General features: G+C 51.6%; 10 protein-coding genes across 10 annotated transcripts; 7 read left to right on the top strand and 3 right to left on the bottom strand.

Annotated features, from left to right (window-relative positions):
- Nucleotides 1-30: 30 nt before the first annotated feature.
- On the top strand, nt 31-3,515 carry An02g14590 (uncharacterized protein; the record flags this gene model as incomplete). Its single annotated transcript, XM_001400551.3, has 4 exons — nt 31-349; nt 423-3,256; nt 3,310-3,410; nt 3,470-3,515. 4 exons carry the CDS (start codon nt 31-33, stop codon nt 3,513-3,515), a joined length of 3,300 nt encoding a protein of 1,099 aa, XP_001400588.1.
- A 521-nt stretch (nt 3,516-4,036) lies between these two features.
- On the bottom strand, nt 4,037-6,479 carry An02g14600 (uncharacterized protein; the record flags this gene model as incomplete). The annotated part of the gene is made up of 2 exons (XM_001400552.3): nt 4,037-4,205; nt 4,270-6,479. The coding sequence occupies 2 exons, from the start codon at nt 6,477-6,479 to the stop codon at nt 4,037-4,039; spliced, it is 2,379 nt and encodes a 792-aa protein (XP_001400589.1).
- A 395-nt stretch (nt 6,480-6,874) lies between these two features.
- Nucleotides 6,875-7,675, top strand: An02g14610 (mitochondrial 37S ribosomal protein bS18m; the record flags this gene model as incomplete). The annotated part of the gene is made up of 3 exons (XM_059746812.1): nt 6,875-7,019; nt 7,065-7,378; nt 7,469-7,675. 3 exons carry the CDS (start codon nt 6,875-6,877, stop codon nt 7,673-7,675), a joined length of 666 nt encoding a protein of 221 aa, XP_059605740.1.
- Nucleotides 7,676-8,198: 523 nt separating this feature from the next.
- On the top strand, nt 8,199-10,175 carry An02g14620 (uncharacterized protein; the record flags this gene model as incomplete). Its single annotated transcript, XM_001400554.3, has 3 exons — nt 8,199-8,214; nt 8,275-8,363; nt 8,442-10,175. 3 exons carry the CDS (start codon nt 8,199-8,201, stop codon nt 10,173-10,175), a joined length of 1,839 nt encoding a protein of 612 aa, XP_001400591.1.
- Nucleotides 10,176-10,549: 374 nt separating this feature from the next.
- On the top strand, nt 10,550-14,038 carry An02g14630 (uncharacterized protein; the record flags this gene model as incomplete). The annotated part of the gene is made up of 7 exons (XM_059746813.1): nt 10,550-10,609; nt 10,817-11,329; nt 11,495-12,115; nt 12,172-12,433; nt 12,578-13,651; nt 13,704-13,865; nt 13,935-14,038. 7 exons carry the CDS (start codon nt 10,550-10,552, stop codon nt 14,036-14,038), a joined length of 2,796 nt encoding a protein of 931 aa, XP_059605741.1.
- A 993-nt stretch (nt 14,039-15,031) lies between these two features.
- An02g14640 (uncharacterized protein) lies at nt 15,032-16,606 on the top strand (the record flags this gene model as incomplete). Its single annotated transcript, XM_059746814.1, has 4 exons — nt 15,032-15,251; nt 15,321-15,682; nt 15,763-15,871; nt 15,948-16,606. 4 exons carry the CDS (start codon nt 15,032-15,034, stop codon nt 16,604-16,606), a joined length of 1,350 nt encoding a protein of 449 aa, XP_059605742.1.
- Nucleotides 16,607-17,839: 1,233 nt separating this feature from the next.
- An02g14650 (uncharacterized protein) lies at nt 17,840-20,848 on the bottom strand (the record flags this gene model as incomplete). Its single annotated transcript, XM_001400557.1, has 3 exons — nt 17,840-17,983; nt 18,053-20,345; nt 20,466-20,848. The coding sequence occupies 3 exons, from the start codon at nt 20,846-20,848 to the stop codon at nt 17,840-17,842; spliced, it is 2,820 nt and encodes a 939-aa protein (XP_001400594.1).
- A 322-nt stretch (nt 20,849-21,170) lies between these two features.
- An02g14660 (uncharacterized protein) lies at nt 21,171-22,470 on the top strand (the record flags this gene model as incomplete). Its single annotated transcript, XM_059746815.1, has 4 exons — nt 21,171-21,356; nt 21,431-21,652; nt 21,715-22,116; nt 22,321-22,470. 4 exons carry the CDS (start codon nt 21,171-21,173, stop codon nt 22,468-22,470), a joined length of 960 nt encoding a protein of 319 aa, XP_059605743.1.
- A 94-nt stretch (nt 22,471-22,564) lies between these two features.
- Nucleotides 22,565-24,896, bottom strand: An02g14670 (uncharacterized protein; the record flags this gene model as incomplete). The annotated part of the gene is made up of 7 exons (XM_059746816.1): nt 22,565-22,726; nt 22,782-22,874; nt 22,939-23,822; nt 23,869-24,356; nt 24,442-24,528; nt 24,666-24,749; nt 24,838-24,896. The coding sequence occupies 7 exons, from the start codon at nt 24,894-24,896 to the stop codon at nt 22,565-22,567; spliced, it is 1,857 nt and encodes a 618-aa protein (XP_059605744.1).
- A 1,050-nt stretch (nt 24,897-25,946) lies between these two features.
- Nucleotides 25,947-26,336, top strand: An02g14680 (hypothetical protein; the record flags this gene model as incomplete). Its single annotated transcript, XM_059746817.1, has 2 exons — nt 25,947-25,990; nt 26,054-26,336. 2 exons carry the CDS (start codon nt 25,947-25,949, stop codon nt 26,334-26,336), a joined length of 327 nt encoding a protein of 108 aa, XP_059605745.1.
- Nucleotides 26,337-26,655: the final 319 nt, after the last annotated feature.

Raw genomic sequence — 26,655 nt, forward strand, 5'->3', positions numbered from 1 at the left:
CTCAACTCCTCTTGCCACTCCACTCCCATCATGGTCTCTCCCGCGCCGTCGTCGTCGCCTCTTTCCGACGGCCACCTCAATGGCAACAACACCCTTCCCATGCGGACGGGGCCGAAACTCTACGGGAGCAACGATGGTTCCCAGTCAGGAGCTGGAACTCCTCTTGGTTTCCAAAGACACCCCCACAACAAGATCCTGGACAATGTAGCTGGCTCCAGCGTGCGCCAACCGTCGCCGCAACCCACGCATCTGGCTATTCCCGGTGGTGGCCAGCATCGCATTCTGTCAGAGGAAGACCCCGGCTATGTGGCGGCCAAATTCGAAGGGAAGGAAAAGCAAATGGAGCAAGGTGAGTTTGAAACTGACATCCCGTCTACTTTTATCGGTGGCGACTCTTCTGACTATTTTCTCTCGTTCGCTAGTGATGGATCAGCTGGAGAAGAAAGGCTTCATTCCCATTGAGTTTGTCGTCGGGGAGACCGAGTGGTTCTACAACCAGCTCGGCATTGACGACACATACTTCCAGACCGAGTCTGTGGACGCTATCGTCACGCAAATTCTCTCGCTGTATGCTGCCAAGGTCGCCGCCTATGCCCGTGACGACAAGAAGCTCGAAATCCGCTTGGATAAGGAAGCAGAAGATCATGCTGTCTACATTGATACCAGCAAACCCGGTATCGCAACAGTCGAAGGCCCCGGGTATGAACAGCGGATTGATAAGAAGTATATCAACCCCTCGTCCCAAGGCAACAGCTATCGCGTTGAGACCTTCCGTTCCCCCACACCTATTCCCGGTGATGATGGGCAACAGCTTCGTTGTTACTTCGTGTACAAGTGCCAGTTTGCCAATCCCACTCCCGATCCGAACGAGACCAACATCGATATCATCGGCGAAAAGAGGTTCCTGCAGAAAGCCACCCCCAACACCAAGGCTATCTACCAGGAAATCATCAGTAATGCCGTGAGCCGCTCCGGTCCGGTTATTGAGCTGTTTGAGATTGAAAAGAGCCGCGAAAAGAGACTGGTCATTGCCTACCGCCAAGGCTCTGCCATGGGTCTTTTCAGTGCGCTCTCCGATCTATACCACTACTACCGCCTGACCAGCTCACGGAAGTACCTGGAGAACTTCTCCAACGGCATCACGGTGATTTCGCTTTACCTGCGTCCTCTGCCCAACAAGGAAATTGCCGCCAAGTATCCCCCAATCGAGGCTGCCATTCACCAAATCATCAAGGAAGTCTCCCTTTTGTACTGTATTCCTCAGAACAAGTTCCAGCATCATTTCGCCAGTGGCCGCCTTAGCTTGCAGGAAACGATCTATGCCCACTGCGCCTGGGTGTTCGTGCAGCAGTTCCTGAACCGGCTGGGCTCCGAATACATCTCCTTGACGGATCTTTTGGATTCGAACAACAGCGTCCATGCGGAGCTGCTGGCGAAGATCAAGAAGAGGTTGCGTACCGAGACGTTCACATCGGACTACATCCTGGAAATCGTCAACAAGTACCCGGAACTCATCCATAAGCTTTACTTGGACTTCGCCAACACGCATTACGTGCAAACGCGGGGTCCTGCCGAGGATGACTTCCTCCCAACCCTGAGTTACCTGCGTCTGCAGGTTGACGAGGTGTTGGACGGCCCCAAGCTGAAGCAGCTCATCTCGAGTACTGCGGCCAATGAACATGATGAAATGGTCATGAGCGCCTTCCGCGTGTTCAACGCCTCCATCCTCAAGACCAACTTCTTCACCCCGACCAAGGTTGCTCTCAGCTTCCGACTCAACCCTGACTTCCTGCCGGAACACGAGTATCCCCAGCGCCTCTATGGCATGTTCTTGGTGATCAGCTCCGAGTTCCGTGGATTCCACCTGCGATTCCGGGATATTGCTCGTGGTGGCATCCGTATTGTCAAGAGTCGGAACAAGGAGGCCTACAGTATCAATGCCCGCTCACTGTTCGACGAGAACTACAACCTTGCCAATACTCAGCAACGCAAGAACAAGGATATCCCCGAAGGTGGCGCAAAGGGTGTGATCCTGCTTGACGTCAACCACCAGGATAAGGCCCGCGTCGCTTTCGAGAAGTACATCGACAGTATCTTGGACCTGCTGCTGCCTCCTGTCAGCCCGGGAATTAAGGACCCGATTGTGGACTTGCATGGTAAAGACGAGATTTTGTTCATGGGTCCCGACGAGAACACGGCCGAATTGGTCGACTGGGCCACGGAGCATGCCCGCAACCGCGGTGCCCCCTGGTGGAAGTCGTTCTTTACGGGCAAGAGCCCCAGGCTTGGCGGTATCCCACATGATACCTATGGCATGACGACCCTGTCGGTCCGGCAGTATGTGCTTGGTATCTATCGCAAGCTGAAGATCGACCCGAGCACCATCCGAAAGCTGCAGACCGGTGGGCCTGACGGCGATCTGGGCTCCAATGAGATCCTCCTGTCCAATGAGAAGTATACCGCCATTGTCGACGGGTCCGGAGTGATTGTTGATCCCCAGGGCCTGGATCATGAGGAGCTTGTCAGACTCGCCAAGAAGCGGGCGACCATCTCTGAGTTCGATCTGTCGAAGCTCTCACCCAAGGGTTACCGGGTTCTGGTCGATGAAAGCAACGTTCATTTGCCAAGCGGCGAGCTGGTCCACAATGGTATGATTTTCCGCAACCTGTTCCATCTGCGTCGTGACCAGCAATATGATACATTCGTGCCTTGCGGTGGACGACCGGAGTCGATTGATCTTTCCACTGTTGGAAAACTCATCAAGGACGGAAAGGCCACCATCCCGTACATTGTCGAGGGTGCAAACCTGTTCATTACACAAGACAGCAAGCTTCGCCTCGAAAGGGCTGGTTGCATCCTGTTCAAGGACGCATCTGCCAACAAGGGAGGTGTGACATCCTCCTCATTGGAGGTCCTGGCTTCCCTGTCTTTCGACGACGAAGAGTTTGTGGAAAACATGTGCATCCGTGAGGATGGTACCGTGCCCACTTTCTACAGTGAATATGTCAAGCAGGTGCAGGAGGTTATCAAGTCGAATGCTACTCTCGAGTTTGAAGCCATTTGGCGCGAACATGAGAAGACAGGATTGCTTCGCAGCGTCCTGAGCGATCGTCTCAGTGTTGCCATCACCCAGCTGGATGAGGAACTTCAGAAGACAGAATTGTGGGATAATGTTGAGCTTCGCCGCTCCGTCCTCCACGATGCTCTGCCGAACCTCCTTCTGCAGAAGATTGGTCTCGACACCATCCTTCAGCGGGTTAGTCTTACAGCCCAACGGATTTCATTAACATGATGCTGACAATCTAATAGGTGCCCGAGAACTATCTGAGAGCCATCTTTGGCAGCTACCTTGCCAGCCGCTTCGTGTATGAGTATGGTAGCAGCCCGAGCCAGTTCTCCTTCTTTGACTTGTAAGTGGTTCATTTCTGGCCCCCGAAATCGTGATGGACCCTTCTAATGATGACTATAGCATGACCAAGCGAATTGCGCAGCTCAACGCGAACCACGATTCTTAGACGGATATACCTGTTTTCTTATGATTGTTTTTGTTTGGTGACTTGCATTTTCCGGGAAATACATACCTAACTGCACATCAGCAGTGTTACGGATACTTTAATTATGACGATGTCCATTGCATGGGATACAAAAAAGACATGAATACTACAGACCTAATACAGCACTTTTGTTTTGCAATCCCTTTTCGCATCTAAGTAGTCTGCTCTGTTTATTGAACTTGAATACATTCGCAACTAGCTACTCTGTATTTTACTGCTACCACGCTGTTGCACAACATACACCTTGCAGGACTGTTAAAGTTCTAAGATTCTATACCCACCGAATTCAGCCAAATAAGTTCCTGTCCACATCTGAGTTAAGCTCTCCTGTACCCCAAGTAATTGCAAGGCGTAGTTGACAGAATATATGGAAAGAATATATTCGACATCAATGATATGTAACGCTGCAGGCTCATACAATGCTATATGCGTAGTAAAGTAAAGTACATCTGTCACCAGCCTAAATTACACGCAACTAAATACTAGACGATAACCTCATTGTCCTTGATGTTGAACTTCGGCCCCTCTTCATACTCGGTCCGCTCGATCTGTTCCAACTGCGCCCACAGATCGGGGTATTTATTCTTGGCCCACTTCTCAACTTCATCCTTCCAGTACTGATACGGGATGGCATTGTAGAGTAATCCGATCCTGTCGTTGCGTAATACGTTAGTACATGTTTATAGACCTGAAAGGTGAAAGGAATTGAACGTACGAGTTGCGGGTCGGTAGGTATCCAGTTTCAGCCTGCATCTTGTCTAGCGCTTCAGTGGCGAGGTCAAACTCGCACTGTGCGGCCAGGGCCTCAACGTATGCCATGTATAGTTGGCGATCAACGGTGATTTCGAGGCGCTTGACCTTGCTCATCATTCGCATGGCCTCCTGGATTCCGTTGTGGTGTTTTTCGCACGTCTTGAAGAAGATGGTGATGGTTTTGTGGGAGGGGCCTTCGTCCGATTGCAGGATGTCGCGGAATACGTCCAGCGCTTTTTCGGGCATATCGCAGGCGGCGTATGCGAGCATGAGGCCGTTCAGAAGACGCGTGTTGAGGTCCACTTCCACGTCGAGCTTAAGCATGTTGTGGACGAGTTCGAGGTTCTTGGCGTCCTGAGTTCGCGCGAGGCCTTGGAAGCATCGCGCATAGGTGTCGGGTTTGGGTCGTCGTGCGAAATCTTCTGCTTGTCGCATGTGTCCGAAGACTAGGAAGGCGAGGTCGCTACGGTCTCGCTTGAAGAATGAGGTCATGATCTCGGTTCGCAGGCTGACGCCGGATTCGGGAAACGCGAGTTGAAGTAGGTTGTACATTTCCCAAGCGTCATCGGTTTCTTGGGTCAGGTCAGTGATGAAGTTGGTGAGAGTATTGCGGACTTTGGTTCTTTCTTCTGAATCGTAGAGCCCCAGACGGGGACGAAGGAGCTCGGAGACAGCCTCCCACTCACGACGGTACAATAGCATGTGCGTCAACGCTGCCAGAGTGTCTGCCTCCAACCGCACGTTATTTTCGAACAACGGATCAGTGAGGGAGCCCACTTTCTCCACCACGGCATCCTCCTGACTTGAAAAGCAGAGGACGGTGATCAGCTTGTTCATCAATGGCAAGTTCTCAAGCATGATGGTCTCTGGGTCGTGTAGGTCTTCCATGGAGCTCAATGCAGTCTTCACATCCCCTGCTAGAATGTACGCTTCCAGTCGCAGTAGGTAAGTTTGCAGGTCCGGTTCCAGGCCCCACTGGGAGGCCAGAGATGCGAACTCTGTGGCCAATTCGGGATTCTTGATGGAATTGGCGTATTCCATCAGATCGTTCACGCATGTGATGGTGAGTGATTCGCTGACTTCTTGGTTACCGGCCGTCAATATTCTGGCCTTCTCCTGGACGGCAGCAGCACTCTTGGTTTGGACAGCTTCCCAGAGAAGCGTGATACCTATGGTCTCCGCAACTGGCGCGTGCGAAAGCGACTCAAAGATAGAAGTTGCCCAAGCTGTCTCGGCCTTCATGATCGCATAGCGAATGACGGCTTCCTTGGCGAGGACAGAAGGTTCTTCTCCGGAAGGCGAGAGACTCTCATATACCATTTTTAATGCCGCTAGAAGATCCTGCTCAACGAGGATGTTGACCAGCTCTTCATGGGCAGTTCGATCGAACACAATGCCGTGCTCGTTCAGCTTTTCCGTGGTACGTCTGAGTTGATTCCTGTCGTTGATGATGGCATAGCCTTTCATGACTGTGAGCCAAGGGGAAGGGCTGGTCTTGCTCAGTCGGTTCCAGAAGTTCTCGACCACATGCCGCGCTTCATCCGGGTTACCAAGCATAGCCTGGATATAGATGTAAGATAGGAGGGCAGGACGGCTAATGTGATTGTTCCCAAATCCATGGTCTGCACAGAGCTCCAAGAAGGCTAGCCGAGCCATCTTTCGCACGGTTTCGTGCGCCTCTGGCAAACATTTTGCTTCCGATAAGACGTAGAGAAGATTCTCGAGGTTCTCGGTTGAAAAGACCTTCTGCCATTCCATGCGTTCCAGTTCCCCCTCGCGGGCTCTGAGATACTTCCAGGTGGTAACAAGCAACTTCGCATGGTAGTTCGTAATGATTCCAGGAGTTTCCGCGCGGGCAACGACAAAGTCCTGGAAAGCTTTTGCCAGGATTCCGTTGGCGGGGCCTCTGCTCTGGTCACTGAGTGATCTCAGCAAGTCTCGCATTGGCTTCAATCCAGTTTCAGAGGGCAAGATCGCAGGCTGAGGTTCGGCAGTTGGGGCCGCAAAGGCGAAGAGCCCGCGTCGCTGGACATGGTATGGACAGAGAGGACCTAGTTTGCGGGATCGATGGCAACGAGCAGTATGCAGGAAGCGATAGTGACAGCGTGATGATGAAAGAGGCTCATTATTTAAGATGGCCCGAAAGACCCTTTTAGTTAGGTGGGACTGCATATTGATCAAGACGTTTCAATGTGAGAAGCTGTTTGGCGCAGGGAAGTCGAGTATCTTGATTCTTGTTTGGTTCCCTTTTCAGCAGAAAGGTATGGAAGTATAAGCAAATGTTTTGCCAGATACCATGAAGCACGGTCTATCCACAAGGTAAAGCGATGCAGAGACCGATAGCAGAGTCAGGCCAATTGACGCAATGGCACCGAGGTGTATTCCTTGGATCGAGAGGTGGGAATGGGAATGGAGGAGACGGAGTTGCGGGCGGAAGTCCAGGCGGCTCTTGGCGCGTGCCGAAAAAAGAAAATCGATCGCATCGCCGGCCAGCTTCATCACCCCGAGCCTTTTCTCTCCGGATTGTCATTCTCCTCCCCACTCTTTGGCCATCTCGCTGTCTCAGTATGGCTCTTCATCTCTTTTCGTGGTCGCCTTTGCGCACCGTTGGCTCAGCCTTTGGGTCGGTGTCTGCTGCTGCTAGTGTTGCTTGTCGCTGGAATTCGACGGCTGCTCCGAATCCCGCTCCTCAGCGTGGCCCCAGATCTCGGTGTAAGTGATTGTACTATTCAGTCTGACTTTCTACCCGTTTCATAGACCGAACTTGGGGGGAACCTATTTCAATTATATCCCCTTCTATTGACTTTTCGCTAATCGGTGGCTTCAACGCAGCTCCCAAAGTGTACAACCGCCGCCGTGGACCAGTGGACCGCCGCCGATTTCTCGAGGAGCAGCGGGCTCAGAGTGAGAGCAGGGCTTTGGAGAGGTTCCAGACGCGTGAATGGAAAGCCGGTGATCTCTATGCCCCTCATGATCTCAGCCCGGCAGAGATGAAGAAATGGAGGAAGCGTTACAGTCCCTCGACTGATGCCTTTGACGCCCTGAACCTGAACCCCCTGGATTTGTATAAGGTAAGCCAACGTATCATGGACTTTTGGGAAAGAAAGAAGATGGTTCTGTCTCGCAATCCATGCTGATCGCTGATAATTCGTGCTTCGCAGAACTTCTCTGTTATGTCGGAATATATCACCTCGATGGGTCGGATAAAGCACAGAAACATGACGGGTCTGCGGCCCGTCAACCAGCGCAAGATTTCCAAGGCTATCCGGAGAGCTGTTGGTCTCGGTCTCATGCCCAGTGTTCACCGACACCCGGAAGTTCTGGCGGCCGAAGCAAGGTCGCGGATGGAGGGAGGAAGTGGCTACTGAATAGAGTTCCTCATGTATAACATCGGTATAGGGTCACGGACTGGACTCGGGTTGCTTTTGATATGATAGTTCTTTTCTTCCTCAGCTTTTGAACTCCTGGTGTTTTTCTTTTCTTTTCTTTTCTTTTCTTTTCTCTTTTCTTTTACTGCTAGCCAGACAGCCTTGACGGGATGGCCTATGTACAACTACGACTATTTACCACCACCATTCTCATTTCAATCCAACCAATACATATGACATTGTGCAATGATAGGGGCGGAAGGGGGATTTCAGGCAGCAACTTAGACGCTGAATGAGCATTGACTCTGATAAGAAGACGAGAGTTATATAAGTACCTGTCCAGTCAACCACGGCAGCATCCGCGGCCCATGTGTTTCGGCGGCACCCCCACCCATACGTCAACAGCCTAAACATCGCCGTGCTTCTTCTCCCCTTCTCCTGTTTCCCTCACTCTTCTAGCCCTGATTGAATCCTACTTGTGTCTTTAATTATTTAGCGACGGACATTGCATGTAAGTAAAATCATGTCTATTATAAATGGTCTGCTAGCACCCCTTACCCGCTTGCTTTACTATCACCACTGCTAACAAGACCACCTAGAGTCCATCTGGGCTGCCAGCCCCTCCACCACCAGGGGTCAGCCCACTCAGCTTTCTGCGGACGCCAAGGGCGAACGGATTGCATATGCGGTATGGAATTAAATTTTCTGGCATCCATGCAAATAAAATATTCGTCAATGCTTACTGTTCCTTTCTCGAAATCTTCAGGCAATCAAATCGGTTTTCCTCCGCTCGATTGACAACCCCGCCATCGCCAGGCAGTACACCGAACATAAGACGCAGACCACTGTTGCCCGCTTCTCACCCTCGGGCTTCTATGTTGCCAGTGGTGATGCCAGTGGTATAGTGAGAGTCTGGGACTGTGTTGGAGAGGGTATCACCAAGGGCGAATACAGCATTGTGAATGGCCGGATCAATGATCTTGCCTGGGATGGCGATTCCCAGCGCATCATTGCCGTCGGTGATGGAAAGCAGCGCTACGGCCACTGCATTACTTGGGATAGTGGTAATACTGTCGGAGAGATCTATGGCCACACCCAACAGATCAATTCCGTTTCGATCAGGCAGCAAAGGCCATTGCGGGCCGCTGCTGCCGGTGACGACAAGAACCTAGTCTTCTACCACGGTGCACCATTCAAGTTCAACACGGGAATCCGGGATAAGCACACCAACTATATCTATGGAGTCGGCTTCAGCCCGGACGGCTCGACATTGGTCAGTGTTGGCGCGGACCGCAAGATCTGGCTGTACGATGGCAAGACGGGAGAAGTCAGAGGCCAGATTGGCGAAGGAGAGCACAACGGCAGCATTTTCGGCCTTTCGTGGTCTAAGGACTCGCGGAAGTTTGCGACAGCCAGCGCAGACAAGACTGTCAAGATTTGGGACGTGGAAGCGGGCAAGGTTACCCAGAGTTGGAATATGGGAGAGGAAGGAGCTGCGAATGTTAAGGACCAGCAGGTCGGAGTGGTCTGGCCTCAGGGAAGAAGCGATGGCCTGCTGATCAGTCTTTCGTTGAGCGGCGACCTTAATTACCTAGTTGAAGGCACCCCGAAGCCCAGACAGGTCGTCCAGGGACACCAGAAGAACATCACGTCCTTGACCCAGTCTCGCTCTGGCAGCGATGCTGAGACCCTGTGGACTGGAAGTTTTGACGGCCGGGTCTGCAGCTGGGATGTTCCCACTGGGGCTGCGGAAGAAATGGAAGGTGACAGCCACACGACCTATATTGCAGGTCTCGCGCCTACACAGGAAGGCAATGGTCGGATCTACAGCGTCGCCTGGGACGACACCATTCGCTCCGTGGATATAGGTGCCAAGACCTATACCGGAATCTCTTCTAAGCTGTCGGGACAGCCCAAGGGCGTTGCAGCCGCAAATGACTTGGTGTTAGTGGGAGCGTCGGAGAGCGTTGAGATCTACAAGGACGGACAGAAGACTGGCGACTTCAAGCCTGATTTCCCCGTCACTGCGGTTGCGGCTCATGGCAACGTTGCAGCTGTCGGAGGTGAAAATGCGACCGTACAGATCTTGGATATTGCGGCCTCGAGCCTTTCCCCCAAGACTACCATCAAGGCTACGCGGAATGCGGTGTCTGCCTTGTCTTTCTCATCCGACGGATCTCTCCTGGCCGTGGGCGACTCTCGGGGTCGCATCCTTGTTTACAAGGTCGCAGACGGTAGCCTTGTTACGGATCGTTGGACGGCGCACACCTCTCGAATTACTTCACTTGCCTGGAACGAAGACAATGACCACCTGACCAGCGGGTCATTGGATACCAACATCTTCGTCTGGAGCTTGTCCAAGCCCGGCGACTGGCTTCAGGTGTCTAACGCTCACAAAGAAGGCGTGAACGGTGTTGCCTGGATCGCCGGGGGATCTAAGATTGCCTCAGCCGGTGCTGATGCGGCAGTTAAGGTGTGGAAAGTGGAAGGTCTCAATTAGAGATGGGGGCCGACTTATAGAGAGTATATGCCAAGTGTATAGTGAACGTTGAGGTTTTGGCTGGTCCACAATGTATTTGCTTTTCCTGGCTTTCTGAGTTCAAGTCATTATTCCGATGTTATCAGTTTGTAGGGAGCCATCTCATAGTGTAAGGAGCACGTAGAAGCTCAAGCGGGCTGGGATGACGCGGGCGTGACCCGTGCGTGATTCTCTCGCAAATGCCGGCTCGCATTGGTCACCGGACCTCCCAAGCTCTCCACCAGCGCACAAGATCATGGTGGAACAAGGCCTTGTTCCTGTTCCTGTTCCAGTTCCGGCAGTCTTTTCTATACGTTCGAGTGGAAACCGGGAAAGGAAAATGAGGTAAACAGATCATGTCTCTGCCGGGCGACTCATCGAGCAGCGGTGCCCGGCGCTTTCTGCGTCCGAAGAAGGTAAGCTGCATAGTTAGCTATCTCCAACCACTACTTAGCTAGCATTACTATCAAGCTAGCTGGGTTACTTGGCCTAGACTTCCTCCCCTTGCCTCAACCACTACGGGTTGACGGCGCACCCCGACCCTGCCAATACGCTCATCAGTCCAGGAAAAGAAGTTTAGTTAACTTATCTCGCGTTGCTGATTCATACTGCCTTTCTCACAGTTACGCTACGCAACCTTCGTCCTGCCGAGAACAGGCCAGCGACTCAAAGGCCTCGTTAATTTACGAAACCCGTATCCTGACCCACATGGGAGTAACGACAATGATGAGCGACGGCCACTTCTCCCCAGAAATGTCATCGAGTGCCCCAAGAGCCTTCCAGCACGGTTCTGGTATGGACTTCAACATATATGGTCTTGGATGCATGAGTTCGTTTCGTCGGAGCTAGGAATCGGCGTCTTGAAGTGCAGTCTAGCTTACCTGCTTGGATCACTCGCAACTTTCGTTCCGGCCATTGCGTCGTTCCTGGGCCATCAAGATGGCAAACATATGGTTGCTACCGTTACGGTCTACTTCCATCCAGCGAGATCGCAGGGCAGCATGTACAAGGCTTTGATATGTGCCTTTCTCGCCTTCCTCTATGCTGCCTTCATCTCTCTCACCAGCATGTGTGTCTCCATGTTCTTTCAGGACACTTTGCATATGCTCCCTGTGGGACATGCCCTCGTGCTCATTGTATTCTGTGGCGGCGGGTTAGGCTTTATCGGATGGACGAAACAGAGACTCGGCGATCCGCTTGTTAACGTAGCATGCTCGCTAGCTTCGTTGTCGACAATAACCGTCTTAACGAAGGAGGGTGCAGTCCAAAGTGGGGATCTATCGTTTGCGAAGATCTCTCAGGTACTGAAAATGGTCGTAATGGGCGTAACCATCACTATGGCCGTGTCTTTCCTGATCTTCCCCATATCCGCACGCAAAAAGCTCCGGTCTAACTTGACTACTGTCACTGAAAGCTTGGCGACAATGTTGGCTCTAATAACTGAAAGCTTTCTTAGTGGCTCTGAGGAGGAACTCCAGACTGAAGAGTTCACCAGCACGGCTGCGCGCCATAAGAAAGCATATGCGCAGCTGGACAAGCTTGTAAGGGAGGCCAAGCTTGAGCATTTCGTGGCAGGCACGGAGAAGGAGTACCGGCTGGAGAAGAAGTTAGTTCGTTGGGTGCAGGACATTACTCATAATATGGGTGGTCTACGCAGTGCGGCCCATCTGCAATTTCAATTGCTTAAACCAACGGAACTTGCAAAGCTACAGAGCCACGGCCCCGAAACCGGCACTATGCCGTTGATAAGTCCGTGGTCCCTTCATGAAGACGGGCCGTTCCTGGAACGAATCGATGAGCAACCAGACGAAGAAGACAGACTTGGGGCTACTGATATGAATGCCACCAATGGTAATCCAACGAATTCCCTGCATCCCGCAGATATATTTGCCCTCTTTATCAGCCATCTCGGGCCTTCTATGGTGAGCTATCATGTCAATAGATGAGATGGGGATCTGTGAATGCTAATAATCAATAGCGCTCGCTTGCGTTTACCCTCAAAGAAATATTCCGAGACATCCCGTTTACTCCCGCACCTGAATTTAGAGTTTCCGTCAACAGTCGATACCGGACGAGTCTAGATCGTGCGCTTGAGCTCTATAGAGAGTCGCGCGAAGAAGCACTCAAGACTATCTATAGGCAACGTGAGCTCACAGGGGTACAGGAACTAGAAGTCGAAGCTGATTTGGAAGAGGTTTCTGCAAGCTGTGGACACTTCAGTTTCTCCTTACTCGAGTTTGGTGAGCAATTGAAAGAGCTTTTAGCTATCTTGGATGAACTACAGCTGGAAAGTGAGGAAAGACCGACAGGGAGATCTTGGAGCTGGCTTAAGTTTTGGCGATGGGGAGGTTCTGGAGCGAGGAATAAGAATAACCCAGATGTAGAGCAGCCGTTAGCTTCAACGGCCGATGACGCAGGTGTAGCACCTCAGCGAGATATGGCTAGCTCACCAGAGTCATCCCTTAGCCCGTCAACGGCCAAGATTGAAAGAGTCACCTCTGCCGAAAAGCGTCTCGGCTATCGTCTTTGGAGGTCACTGGGGTTCTTCCGCCGCGATGATACAAAGTTCGCGATCAAAGTCGGGGCAGGTGCTGCACTATATGCCTTGCCATCATTCCTCCAATCTACTCGGCCCTTCTATTCCCATTGGCGAGGTGAATGGGGGCTCTTGTCCTACATGTTGGTATGTTCCATGACGATTGGTGCCTCCAATACTACGGGGTATGCACGGTTCTTGGGTACATGCCTGGGAGCACTGTGTGCCATTCTTTCATGGTACGTGAGTGCAGGAAACGTGTTCGCGCTCGCCTTTCTGGGGTTGCTTATGGCGACTTGGAACTTCTACCTCATCATCGTCCGCGGCCAAGGTCCAATGGGCCGATTTATCATGCTCACCTACAACCTCTCAGTGCTGTATGCCTATTCACTTACTCAGAAGGAAGGCAGGGACGACCAAGACGAAGGGGGCGATAGCCCGGTCATTACTGAAATCGCCCTTCATCGAGTCGCGGCTGTCTTGTCAGGCTGCGTGTGGGGTATCATCATCACGCGAGTCATATGGCCGATCAGCGCCCGGGAGAGATTGAAAGAGGGCCTGAGCCTGTTATGGCTCCGGATGAGTCTGATCTGGAAGCGCGGCCCTTTGTCCACAATGGCCTTCCCCAAGGAGACTGCAGGCTTCATGAGTCCTCGGGAGAAGTTGGAGGTGGAGCGGTTCCTGTCGCATCTGGAGTCCCTTCAAGCCTCTGCGCGATCTGAGTTTGAGTTGAAAAGCGCCTTCCAGGATGCAAGCTATGGCAATATTCTGCGGCGCACCCGGAGCCTGGTGGATGCATTTGTCGCCATCAACTTGGAGTTGGTTAAGAACATGACCGCATCGGAAGGGGAACTCGCTATACTTCGGTACACGGTCAAAGAAAGGCAACAATTATCCTCCCGCATCAGCCATCTGTTATCTGGTGAGTCCCACGAATGTAGCCATTGATTATTAGTAACTGACGCTTGAGATAGTTATGGCCTCCTCGATGAAGCTGGAGTATCCATTGAGCGACGTCCTCCCCAGCGTGGAGCATGCTCGAGATCGGCTCCTCGCACGGCTCTTTCATTATCGCAAGGACACTGAAATGTCACGACTATCCACGGACGAAGACTATGCCCTGCTTTACGCTTATAGTATGTTACGAGCCCCTTGTTTGGTTAAAGTAAGGAAGGGAAACATGGCTAACTGCGAACGCGATGTAGTTCTGGTGACGGGGCAATTATCGGTCGAGATTGAAGCGATCATGGGTGAAATCAGCCGGCTCTTCGGGGTATTACATGAGGATGCAGTGAAGCTGTATTCCTAGCGAGGAGATTAGTGGGGATCAATTCTGTTGCCTGTAAATACCCTCCATCTGAATCCTTGATGGGTGTATGTGCCGTGATACTCGGACGGTCGTTCTGGTCTCTAAACATACTCGGGGGTGGAACAGTGGGCAATGGTGAGAGTCATTTGGCGAAAATAAGTCCAGATTCACCAATTTGGAACTTGAACCGTCACAGCTTTCCCCATTTTTCCCAAGATCCGATGTATAAGGTGTTAATCGAAATCATCATCCGTTGAAATCCACGGAGGGCGGTGGTGGTAGTCTGTAAGTCTGGCAGAAACCACGAAGCGTATCAGTGCTACGCACTCAGTCTGGAAGGGTAAAGATCAACGAATTTTGTATTTTGTCGCATTTGATATGTTAGCGTCAGGATGTGCATGATTTACGTATAGCATTCAGTGTAGTCTGCTCAAACCTAAATGTACAGAGTACAACACTTCTACTATAATTCAAAGAGACAAGGCGGTGAGAGGTATAGAGAGTCGCGCGGTGGTCGTCTTCGAAAGTGCGCGCGGAGAATGCCGTAGATAACAGCCAGCGTAGAGATAAAGAAAGGAAATATCCTTGTCAAGTGAGACAAAAATTCCAAGTGCATGAAAGAGAGTGATCCGTGAATAAAAATAAAATAGAGCTGGTGGGGTGAGAGCTTGAGTGTAAGTAAGTCAGTAGTGGATGGACAGCGGGATTCAATCCAATCCATCTTCCCCAGACTTCCCAACTTCCACTTCCACCTCGAACGTCCTCCTCCGTCTGGCCTGCCTTTCCCCTTCTCCTTCAACCCCCATCGCCCATCAATCCGCTTGTCATTGCCTATCCGTCTTGCGTGTCGACCACACCTTTTGACACGCTTTGCTCCGATCGTTTTCGCCTCCGGTTTCCTGGATCTGGTATGACTCGCGCTTCATGAAGGCGTAGTTCTCCCCACCCCCGGCTTCGCGCAGCCCGTCGCGCTTCGGCGAGCCCTCGCAAACCATGCAGATCGATCCGGCTGCTCTGAGTCGGACAGACTCGGCCTCCACTACAATAGCCTCGTCTAAAAGCACTGCTCCAAATGCTCCGCCAACGCAGAAGTCTACCAAAGCCCTCATTTCCGTGCCGCGCCTGGATCTTGAGCCCATCTACACCGAGCTGAAGGCCGCCATCGGCGACAATTGGGCTGACTACAAGGAAGCTACTTCCCTCTTTCTTCTAGGTATGTCTGTGCATTGTCACGTCTATCCCCATCTTCTTGCGAGGACCTATCTATATCATTGTTCTTGAGTTTCTGTCTCTTATCTTACAATAAGCCTCGGTCCCACTTTTAACCTGAATGCGTATGCTGACGCCGCCCTTCTCCCCCAACGAACAGGACAACTGAACCAAAGCGAATTGTCGTCGCGAGTCGATCATATAATATGCGCCGATCAAAAAACCGAGCATCTACATAACAATTTCGTATGCGCAATCATTGGCAATCTTACACGGGATCTTCCGGATCATGGTGTCGCAAGTTGGGTGTCGGCGAACGACAAGCCGTCCGTCGTGTCAAAGCCGACATCGGGCGATGCCGCTGAACAAAGGCTCAAGACGGAGGTTATGCAACTCCCTCCCCGGGATCGTCGACGAATCAAAGCTATTCCCGAGGTATGCGACCTGCTCCAGAGATGCGACAGCCTCCCCCCTGAGATGTGCGCGTACAAGGCTGACCATGGATCTATACAAAGCGTGACCCCCATGAACTGTCGCCGAACGAACTGGAGGAGTATCATCTGGCGAAACAGATCAAGTTGCCAAGTCAAGTACCAGCTAGTGCGGGCGGGTTGAATAAGACAAGTAGGTTCATGCCAGAGATCTCGTCTGTTTTTCGTCTGCTCGACCGAATGATGCTAATCATCCTGGATCTCGGTAGACTGGGAACTCGAAATTCGAAAACGATATGCACAACCTCTGGCGTCAGAGTCCGGCGAATTCCCGGACGCCGAATCTATCCACGCACGTATGGTTCCCATCTGCTACGAAGAATCCATTGTCAGTGGTGCAAGCCTTCCCTGTGCCGAGTTCATGGCGATCGCAACGGAGACTTTTGTCAAGGAAGTTCTATCCGTAGTGTTCTCACGGACGAGATCGAACGGCCCTTCAGGGACAATAAACGGCATGATGATGCGCAAGTACCGACAGCAGCTCGAAAGTGAGGAATTGGCTTTCACGCGAGGAGAGATCGTCAAGGATAGCGCGACCGGTCTTCTCCCAGTCGAGGCCAAGGAGGCAAGCACCCGAAAACCCTTGGGCGTGCGAGATCTCCGATTATCCTTGGAACTCGGCGGCGGTGTCCTGAGTCATATGCCTCTACTCGTGGATCAAATCATGGGTGGGTATCTCGAGGATGAGTTAGAAACAGACAAACAGGACCGGGTCGAGGAGGCGGTCGACGTCCCCGACGCGAAGCCCGACAGTTTCATGGACGAAATGGACGTGGACGAGGCAAAATTCGACTGGGAAGGCGGGACAGTCACGGATCGGGAGCAATTGGGTGCCTTGCTGGATGAATGTTTGTCGATGGCCTCGTGAGAGCCATTGGCCGCTCCTCCTCAGCCCTGGTTGGCCTCAATTCTCTACAAGTTCTCTTTCTGTCCTTCTGTCTTTTCCATCCCCCTCCACTGCTACCCCGGTTCCTTGCTTGTTTGATCCAAACAGGACCAAACATTGCAACATCTCGGTCGAGCAGAGGAGGTGAAACAGGCGTCTTGGGAGTCATCGGGGGAAAGCCATTATCGTCAATTTTTGCATCTGGCGCGGAGTTCGAAGAGTATCAATTTTCTCTTTTCTTCTTCTTCTATCTTATACCTCTTTTCTCCTTAAATCTCTCTGACTTCCGCTCTTTGTTTCCTTCTGTCCGAGTTATGTTACCCTCCATCTCTCTTTTCTCTCCCTCTCTTTCTTATTACCTCAGCCCAGCGGGCGGTCACACCTATGCAGCCATAGTCAAGTTCCTTGGACGTCATCCAATGCGGAAACTTTGTACCTCTGGTACGTAATCCTTGACATGCTGGATTGTTTTCCATCTCAAACCAGGGATGTAACCGCCCCCCACAATGGATGAGAACCAGGAGAGTACAAGGGTACCCATCTAAACCCCGAAACAACATGAGCTGGACATATCTGCGGATGTGCATGGCCCACCGTCTCCTCGACTGGATGAAGACGTTACCTATAACCCGAACTCGGGTATCGATCAGGATCAACAGTTTGTTCGCCCACTCTTTACTACCTATATATCTGGAAAAACGTGAAGAATTCTGCTTGTTGGCGCAATCTAGTGGTGCATAACCATGCGGAAGAGAAATAAGAAGAAGAAGAATCGTGTTGTGTGTGTTTGCTGTTTACTGTACATTATCTTGCCTTCCATTCTTGGCTTGCATATGCTTGGTGGAAACCATTTTACTAGCTGATCATGATAGAGAGAAAGAGTGACCTCATGAGACTTCTCAAGAGAAATGTCTCAGCACCCGCACCGCGCGCAGGACCACTTGGTTGTATGGTTGGTTTAATCTGCAACTGCACCGCTCTTAATGCAAAGGCTAATTAGGCCGATATTACCTGTATGCATTTTTCAGGGGTTTCTCCTTATAGTGGTAATCGTTTTGTAAAGATGTAGCCAAACCAACCAAGCGGAGAGCGGTTGGCTGGTGAACCCTGTTTCACTTCGCCGGAAACGCCAACGTATCCTCTAGGGCAATGAACTGGATATCGTAAGGAATGATGAACATGCGAGGTCAAGAAAGCAAGGCATCATGAAATCAATTAGGTCAGACGGTCTGCAACCATCTTCAAAATCTCTTCTGTCGACTTGAGCGCGTTGGCGGGGTCTTTGGCCACGGATTGCCAGATTTCTCCGTGCTTGGGCTCGGTCGAAATACACTTGGATATTACATCGGCGCGTTTTTCCTGGGAATTGCTGTCAGTCACGTACATCCTAGACAGATTATTCTTTTTTGTTATGAATAAAAGACATACCTCTGTGCCATGCTGCAACAAGAATTTGTAGTACCAAGCCCATGCGTCGCCCATATCACTATCCGAGACAATGGCTTTCTCGAACCAGGTGAGTGCTTTTTCCAATCGGCGCTCGCCCCAGAAAATCCGCGCCACGGTAATAAAGAGAATCGGATCGTTATCAGCCTTCTTGATCGCTTCCAGACTCCGAGCTTTCCGTTGCGCGCGCGGCTCCAGGTGCCAAATGCTTTCGCTCCATAGTAATCCGGAGGTAGGGACTTCTTGCAGTGCCTTGGCCATTAGGACCTTGGCTTGGGCAATGTTGTTTGCTCGCCGCTCTACGCGCACACTTTCGGTCCAGAGCTCTGGACTCTTGGGGACCGCAAGGCGGGCACGGTCGAGCACTGAACGAGCCTTTACGACCGCACCGGCCTTTTCTTCAAGTCTTGAGGCCAACAGCCAGAGTGGGATGGACTTGTTGCAGGCTCTGGTTCCGGTCCCGTAAGCTTCCCGAGCCTGTGGGTATTTGTTTTGGGCTTCGTAGATCTGTCCCTTCATCATCCAGAGTTTGTCCGCCTTGGGATAGATTTGAAGTCCTTGGTTCACCAGATCGAGCGCCTCGTCGATGTTGCCGAGCTGTCGCTCGAACGCGACGCTCTTTATCCAAACGCGGTCCGTACCCGCTTCGCGTCGAGCAGTTGCAAGAAGTTCTCTGGCTTCGGATGTTTGGTTGGCATCGGCCTCTAGCTTGACAGCAGCCAGCCAGATATCCTCGTTGTTGGGGTTCTGGTTGAAGGCACGGCCGAGCACTCTCCGGGCATCGTCGATCTCGCCGGACTGCCACTTTTCTTTCGCAAGCTGCAGCCATAGTTCCTCACTTTGCGGGCACGCCTCAACGGCCTTTTCAAGGACTTGCCACAGCGCTTCTTTACTACCGTGGTTGCGCTCCAACTCGGCTGCCGCAATCCAGATTGAACGACGGTTGACGAAAACACGCAGCGCGTAGGCATAGATAGCCCTGGCAGTTTCGTACTTCCCCCTGGCAATACTAGCCTTTGCGTCATCCATCCAGATGTCCTTGCGATCGTCATCCTCATCCAAGCCCCATCCGAGAGTCTCACGAATGATGGCGCCACAGGTGAGAATAGCACCTTCCTCTTCGCACTTCTCAGCCTCCGCTACCCACTCCTCCCGTTTGAGCATGGCGTTTTCTCTCGCGAGGGCTTGGACAGCTCTCTTCATCACATTCACCTTCTCGAACGTACCCATCTGCTCCTGCAGGCGGGCAGCAGCGACCCAGACTTCGTGGCTTGTGGGAACCGCTTTGCGGGCGGCATTGAGAACCTTCTGTGCATTCTCCGGTGATTCTAGGCGAGCCAGAGCCAGCCAGAGCTCAACGGAAAGGGGGATCATCTCAACTGCCTTCGCCAGAAGCAGACGTGCATCGGCAGGGTCGTCCTCCAGGTTGACGGCTTCTTTCCAGATCGTAACAGACTGAGGTATGTGAAGGATCGCCTGTCTAAGAACGTTCTTCTTCGCACGAGGCTCTGTCTCCAATCGCATGGCTTCGATCCATAGTCTTGTAGAACGGTCATTGTTCTTGATGGCATTAGCCGCAATCACCTTGGCATTATGGCCCTCGTTAAGGCGAATGTTTTCAAGCCAGGCATCTTCACTTTTCGGGCACAACTCGCAACCCTTGGCGATTACATTCCTGGCAGTCACGATTTTACCGGCTAATTCTTCTAGACGCGCCAGCGCAATCCATCCCGGCGCATGCTTGGGATTCGTTTTCGTTACAGATTCCAACAAAACGCGGACCCGCTTAATGTCTCCAATTTCTACTTCTCCAGCTTTCAGCTCAGACTGCGTGAGACTTGTAAGGTAGCCCTTTGGATCGATGTTGGTAGCGCTTCCAGACGCAGAATCCCCAGATGATCCCATCGCCGCTTGGTCGAGCCTAACTTTCAAGACTTTATCACGCGCAGCACTGATGTCTGCAAAATTGGTGATTGTCCCATCAGCTGCCTCCGCTCCATTGGCTGCGGTCTGGGTCCCGTCCTCTGCAATCGTTGTCTCAAACTGGGTCGAGTCTCTTGCGCTCGCGATCACACTGTCCGGTACTGCGTAGAATCTCTGCCGAAGGTTCTGCTTTGCGCGTCGGTTCTTTCCGGTGAGATCTCCCACCTCCGGGAGGTTTGCCCACTCGTCCTCGGAGACAGAGGCTAAGGATCGTTTTAGATCTGCAAATTGCTGCTGAATCTTAGGGTTCTTGCGTTCGTAGTCTTCTCGTTCTTGCTGTTCGCGAGCTTCCCTGTGAATGGTGGAGGAATTACGTCGGTAATCTGTCCAGGCAAACCGCATATGGAGAAGCGGATGAACAAATCGCTTCATAGAAATAGCAGAAGGGGAGGCAAAGGGGCGGGGAACTAACCTTCTCATCTTCCGGCGCTTGTCCATCTTTTCATCCACCTCTCTGTAGATGCGGTCCGCCTCATCATCCTCTTGGTCGAACTGACCATATGCGAATAGCCCGACTTCATTGTCCGGGTCTTGAAATCGCTCGTCATCTTCCTCTTCATCCGCCTTCTCATCTTTACCACCCTTCTCTCGCCCTGCGCCATAAGCTGTGGGAGGAGCAGCTCCAAGCAGCTGGGCTCGCTTCGCCAGTGCTGCCTGGATCTGTTCTGGCGTGGGGCCTTCTCGCGCGGGTCCGAGATCTGAACGGGTGGTGAAGCCAGTGGCACCGCGACCAAGACCGGCAACATAGTTCTCGGGAGCCGCTTGGCTCAAAAAGTCCTTACGCCCAGACGCCATGGCGAACAAGGTGTACGGACAAGGGAACCGGGAGTGTGACTGAGGAAGAGCTGGGAAACCTGTTCGCAAGAGCAATGCGGATGGCAAGAGCCCTCCGACGATGAGCGAAACGCCGGGCAGCCGCAGAAATGTAGTTCCGGGCCGCTAATCTTATCAGAAACCCTCCGCACTTTTTTTTGTTCGAGCCAAAAGACAGAGAGAGTGAGAGAGTGTGTGTTTGTGTGAGAGAAGAGAGAACCCATATAGAATTCACCCCTCTAAAAGGTTGTCTTGTCAGGATTCGGACTGCTCACTCAGAGGCCTCGCGACTCAATCTGCCAGGATGCCCAAGGTCAAACAGCAGAAGCGCAATAGCGCTTCGAAGGCCAGTCCCTATGCCGATGCGGCGGCAAAGACGAAGGCCGCCAACACCGTCTTCAAGATGAATACCGATCTCGGCCAGCACATTCTGAAAAACCCTGGCGTGGCTCAACGAATTGTTGACAAAGCCGAGTTGAAACAGAGCGATGTGAGTCGTCCACAAACTTGGCCCATGTACCTTACAGATTTGCCTAACCTGGAGGGGCTATTTTTTTTAAATAGGTTGTTCTGGAAATTGGTCCTGGTACCGGTAACTTGACCGTGAAGATCCTCGAACAGGCGAAAAAAGTTATCGCCGTTGAGCTCGACCCTCGAATGGCTGCCGAAGTCACCAAGCGTGTTCAAGGCACGCCTGCCCAGAAACGCTTAGACGTTATCCTTGGAGATGTGATCAAAACAGACCTTCCATATTTCGATGTTTGCATCAGCAACACGCCGTATCAGGTACGCTCTATAAACTATCTATCTCTTCAAAGTGGAAGAAAGGCTAATTATTCGCCCGCTAGATCTCTTCTCCCCTCACATTTAAACTTCTCGCGACGTCTCCGGCGCCCCGCATTTGTGTTCTCATGTTTCAACGAGAATTTGCTCTAAGGTTATTCGCGAAGCCGGGCGATAAGCTCTACAGTCGACTCTCCGTCAATGCTCAGATGTGGGCTAAGATCGACCACATCATGAAGGTGGGCAAGAACAATTTCAAGCCCCCACCGCTGGTCGAGTCGAGCGTTGTCCGTCTGGTACCTAAGAACCCCAGGCCACAGATCAACTACGATGAGTGGGACGGGCTTCTGAGAATTCTATTCGTCCGGAAGAACAAGACAATTCGGTCAAGTTTCCTTGGCAAGTCCACGGTCATGGATATGTTGGAAGCCAACTATCGAACATGGTGTGCGCAAAACGATATCCCAGTTGAGGATGGGCCGGCGGAAGGCGCCGAATCTGATGCGATGGACATTGGCAACGCGCAAGATGAGGATGATGATGAGGGTGAAGACGAGCCTGACGAGGGCATGGACGTGGACGACGAAGATGACGTACCCGACTTCTTCAAGGAACAGACGAACGCGCGTATTCAAGAGGCTCTTAAGAATCGGCCTAGTCGTAAGAAGAAGGGAAAGGTAGCAGAGCTCGTCCGGGAGAAGGTACGGCAGGTGTTGGAAGATGAAACACGCCTTGCGGACAAGCGTGCAAGGATGTGCGATGAGAACGACTTCCTGAAGTTATTGTGGGCCTTCAACCAGAAGGGCTTCCATTTCAGCTGAGGCTAATAAGCCCGGGAATCGGAGATTACGTCTCCCTTTGGGAACGCCATATACTAATGAAACAGGTGATATTATTAATGACTCATGACTGTCGTCACTGCAGTTCATCCTCTGGAGTTCGTTCTCCAGCCGGACGAAGATGAGCCCTTGAGTCCTGGAAGAGACTTTGCCAGATGAATGCTTCGCTCAGCAAGAGTTCCACATCTTTATCCGTCCAATCCTTTGTGGGAAGTGCTTGCAGAAACATCATTATCTCCTATTGTCGTTTAGCATTTACTGTACGGTATCCAGAGCCTTAGAATTATACCCACCTGGAAATCCATCTTCACCAGCTGGTCTGACCATTTCACAAGGAAGGCTGCACAAACGTATAGATGAAACCTTGAGAAACCTTGCTCCTCTGCCTAATGGAACGGTCAGTATACCTGATCTACATCTGGCGCAATAGGGATAGTTGGTTTGCCTCACCATATACGTGTCCCACATCCGTATAGTATTCTGTACACTCATCTCCCGCATAAGAAGACAGTTCATCCACCGAAAACTGAACTGCATGAACTCTACTCCCTCCTGCTCCAAATGCTTGGCCAGTGTAGAGTCAATGCGCATTGTCAAGTCACGCAATGCCCTAACTTGTCGGTGAATACCCGGTTGAGCATAAATATAATTGTCCTGGATACCGTCGAGTAGCTTGGTAAGACACCAAAATGTATCTGCCTCCACAGCATCCAGCACACTCCTGGGCAACTGGCCAGGATCCATGCCCCTCTCAACATTGAGATCAGTTACGTACGTGCCCAAAAAGACCTGCCAGAACGGTGTGACGAGGTCATTGATACCTTGCACGTATCCGCTCGCCGGGTGTCGGATAGCCCAAACGTAGAGGATCTTTTCCAACGATCGTTGAGTAGCTTCGTAGCTGTAAAGTTGAATGTGAGGGCTAGTCCGAGGAACATCAATGCTGATTTGATGCCATATTGCCTCATCCAAGCCCCTGCCACGCCCAGCGCTCGACGAAGGTGGATTTCCAGAACCAGCCGCACTCCCACGTTCAAAGGCTTGTCGAACCCCGTCCAAATATTCCTTGCGCTTTCTTTCGAGGGTAGGAATGCGCCTTTCACTATTTGTGGGGAGGTATCCAAGGAGCAGTTGCCAGGTCATCGCGCGAACTTCATCGGGGACCCCTGACCAGGCCAGGTTCCTCAGCTCCGACAAAGGAACGGTGCTTGTCTGGAGAAGACGTTTAAACTTGTTAATTCTCGAAATGCGGCTGTTGTACATATCCATCTCTTTAGGCGATGCATTTTTGGGAGGAGGCGCGTGGTTAATGAGGTTCAAGGCGTTGGCGGGGTCTGGAAAGAGGTCAGCACGTTCCAGCATTATAAGGACACATCATACCTTTCAGGATTTCTTTATACTGAGGTCGCAGTATCTTACCCTCTCCAGTTCCAGCCGTAGGATACATAGGTACGCCGCGCTCCTCAGCGATATCCGAACTATTGGCCCGTTGCCGATTGGTTCCCAAGCCAACCCCGAGTGATGAGGCGGTACTAGCAAGCCCCCCACCTGGATCAGCAGGCTTAAGCTGAGAACTGCCAACTCGCTGCGACTGTTTCTTCCGCATGCTGGTAATACTAGGGAGACCGAACTCGTCCTCATCATCATCATAGACGATGTCTTCCTCCTCGTCGTCATCTTCGTAATCTTCTCCCAATCGGTCAGAACCCCAGGATTCGATCCCGCCGTTCATTATGTCAGAGTAGGAAGTAGTATGAGGGGACGTGGACCACCCGCCCGATCGTAGGGGTGAAAGAGACGTGTGTTGGATATTGGCAGAGGATGACCGAGGCGGTGTCCGCGGGCGCGCATGCTGCTGCGAGATCCCTCTATTGGGGGAGGCGCACAGGTCAGTGAAATGAAAGAGCCAAGCACGAAGAGAGATAAACACCCAATGGCATGCAATGTACTAACTTTAGTATGTCAGCGTGCGAGTATGAGGCGCCAACAACCGTGTTTTGCTCATGTTGCGTCGAGGCCGCTTGATTATGGGATACTGATCTTCCCTTCCAAAACGGCGAATTCACCCGCCTTTCAGGGGAGGGTTAGCGCGAGAAACTCAAAAGTCATTGCTATGAAATGCCCTCAATGGCTCATGAAAAGAAATCGAACGATGGGGGGTGAAACATACTCAGCACGGTCTGTTCATTGGAAGTGGGGGAGCTATATCAGCCACTGGATCTGGAACCCAAAAGACGGGGGTGTGAGAGGTACGAACCAACCTGGACCATCTCCTTCAGAGAATCAAAAGCGATTGGATTAGCCAGCTATTGCGTACAGAATATAATGGGGCTGGGGTTTAAGACTCACCTGTTGGCCCTTCCTCGCAGCCATTGCGTTTTTGAGGAGTGCGGAGGCAACGATAGCATCAATTGAGCAGGTCTTGGGGATCGAATAACATGGAGAGAGCACAGAAGCCGAGTGCGGGGAGGGCTGCGGCACGTGGATTCGGTGCTGCGTCCAGAGCTGGCAGGGTTTCCTAGCAACAACACCCCGAAAACCACGTCGGTTTGATCTACTTTTGGCTTACAGATCTCCACACGGAGGGAAGCAGGGTAATTGTAATTGGAGATGGTGGCCTGTCATGCCACAATATTCAGTATTCTTCTGATGATGTTTTGCTGGTCGGGGGATAACAGTCGATAAGGTCTTGCGTAAGGTCTACTGACTACTGATACTAGCCCTTACGGACGATACCCACCTGGTAGCTTTCGTCAGGTACTGCGAGGGAGCAGTAACCTCCGAGAGGGTAGAGATCCCGTTAGGTTATATTGGCTATATATTATAATTAGAAGACAGATCTATGTACCAGGGGTCACGTCTATTCAATAATAATGCATACTTTAAAATTATGGAGAAAAAAATAATAAAAAAGAAACACGCACCAATATGTTCTTGCAGGTTAAACATAATATAACTACTTAGTACTTAGGTTCCTTACCGATGGCCTCAATCGAATACGGTACAATACATAATACCGACAGGATTCTTACAGTTACAGCAAAGCAAAGCGTACTTGCCCAGTCAGCCAGTCCCGTCACTCTTGTCTCTCTCTCTCTCTCTCCCCGTCGCTCTCGCCTCAACCTCCGCCGTGTAGCTGCTTCTCCTCTCCTCTCCTCCACCTCTTTCTCCCTCTCCCTCTCTCTGTACTCCTTGTCTCTACAACTAACCCACTTCACCCTTACTATTGTCGCTCTTCTTCCTCTTTTCCTTTTTTCTTTAGTTCTTTTTCTCACCATCTCTACCGAGGCGATATTCTGGCGATAATAGTTCGTCGCCATCGGTTCGTTGATACCTCTCTAGGTCGGATTTGAGTGGCTCGGTTGCCTCCATCTCAGAGTTGGTCACCTTGATCACATTTTGTTCCTGTCCTCAGTGCGACCTGATTCTTACCTGAATTTCTTTGTCACAAGATCACCATGGCTGAACCTGAGGACGTTGAGGAAGATCTTTTCGCGGATCTGTAGGGTGCTCCAATTTACCCAAATTGCCTAGGCAGCTTCTAAACTGTATGTGTTCTTATTAGGTATGAAGCCGACGACAATACAAGCCATACCATTCCCAGTACGGAAACTTCAAAATCCGTCGATCCTGTGCCCTCAGCTCCACCTATCAATCCCTCTCAAATCCCTATTCAATCTGTTGAAACTGGCCCGATCGAGTTCGAGACAGACGCTGCATACCATCACGCGTATCAAGGAGTCCACCAGAATGGCACGGATAATGTAGGTAGTGGGCGTGCACATCATGCCATGTCTGGTGGTGGTGAGTCCGAGCCCCGAGGCACTGGTATTAAAGAAGACGGGTAAGTGCTACTCTGTTAGAGACTTCGTGCGATTTTTTCCTTGCTTGTACCTTGATTGCAACTGGACATGTGAGTGTCCATGTGCGATATAAATCAACCCCGTTTTGCACTTATTCTTGGTTCTTTCTATCCTCTGGGGGGGGGGGGGGATGGCCCATGGTAGGTTGGGGATACCGATGATATTCGCACGCATACCGGCTTTCTTGCTGTGCACCGTGAACGTAACTAGTGAGTTGGGCGCTGGAAGCTGCACATCAAGAATCTTCAGCGGCTGGACCAATGGTTCCTGGGGTGGGCTCTACTGAGATATAATGGCTTGGCGT

This window comes from Aspergillus niger (genome assembly GCF_000002855.4).
Source record: "Aspergillus niger supercontig An02".
Taxonomy (NCBI): domain Eukaryota; kingdom Fungi; phylum Ascomycota; class Eurotiomycetes; order Eurotiales; family Aspergillaceae; genus Aspergillus; species Aspergillus niger.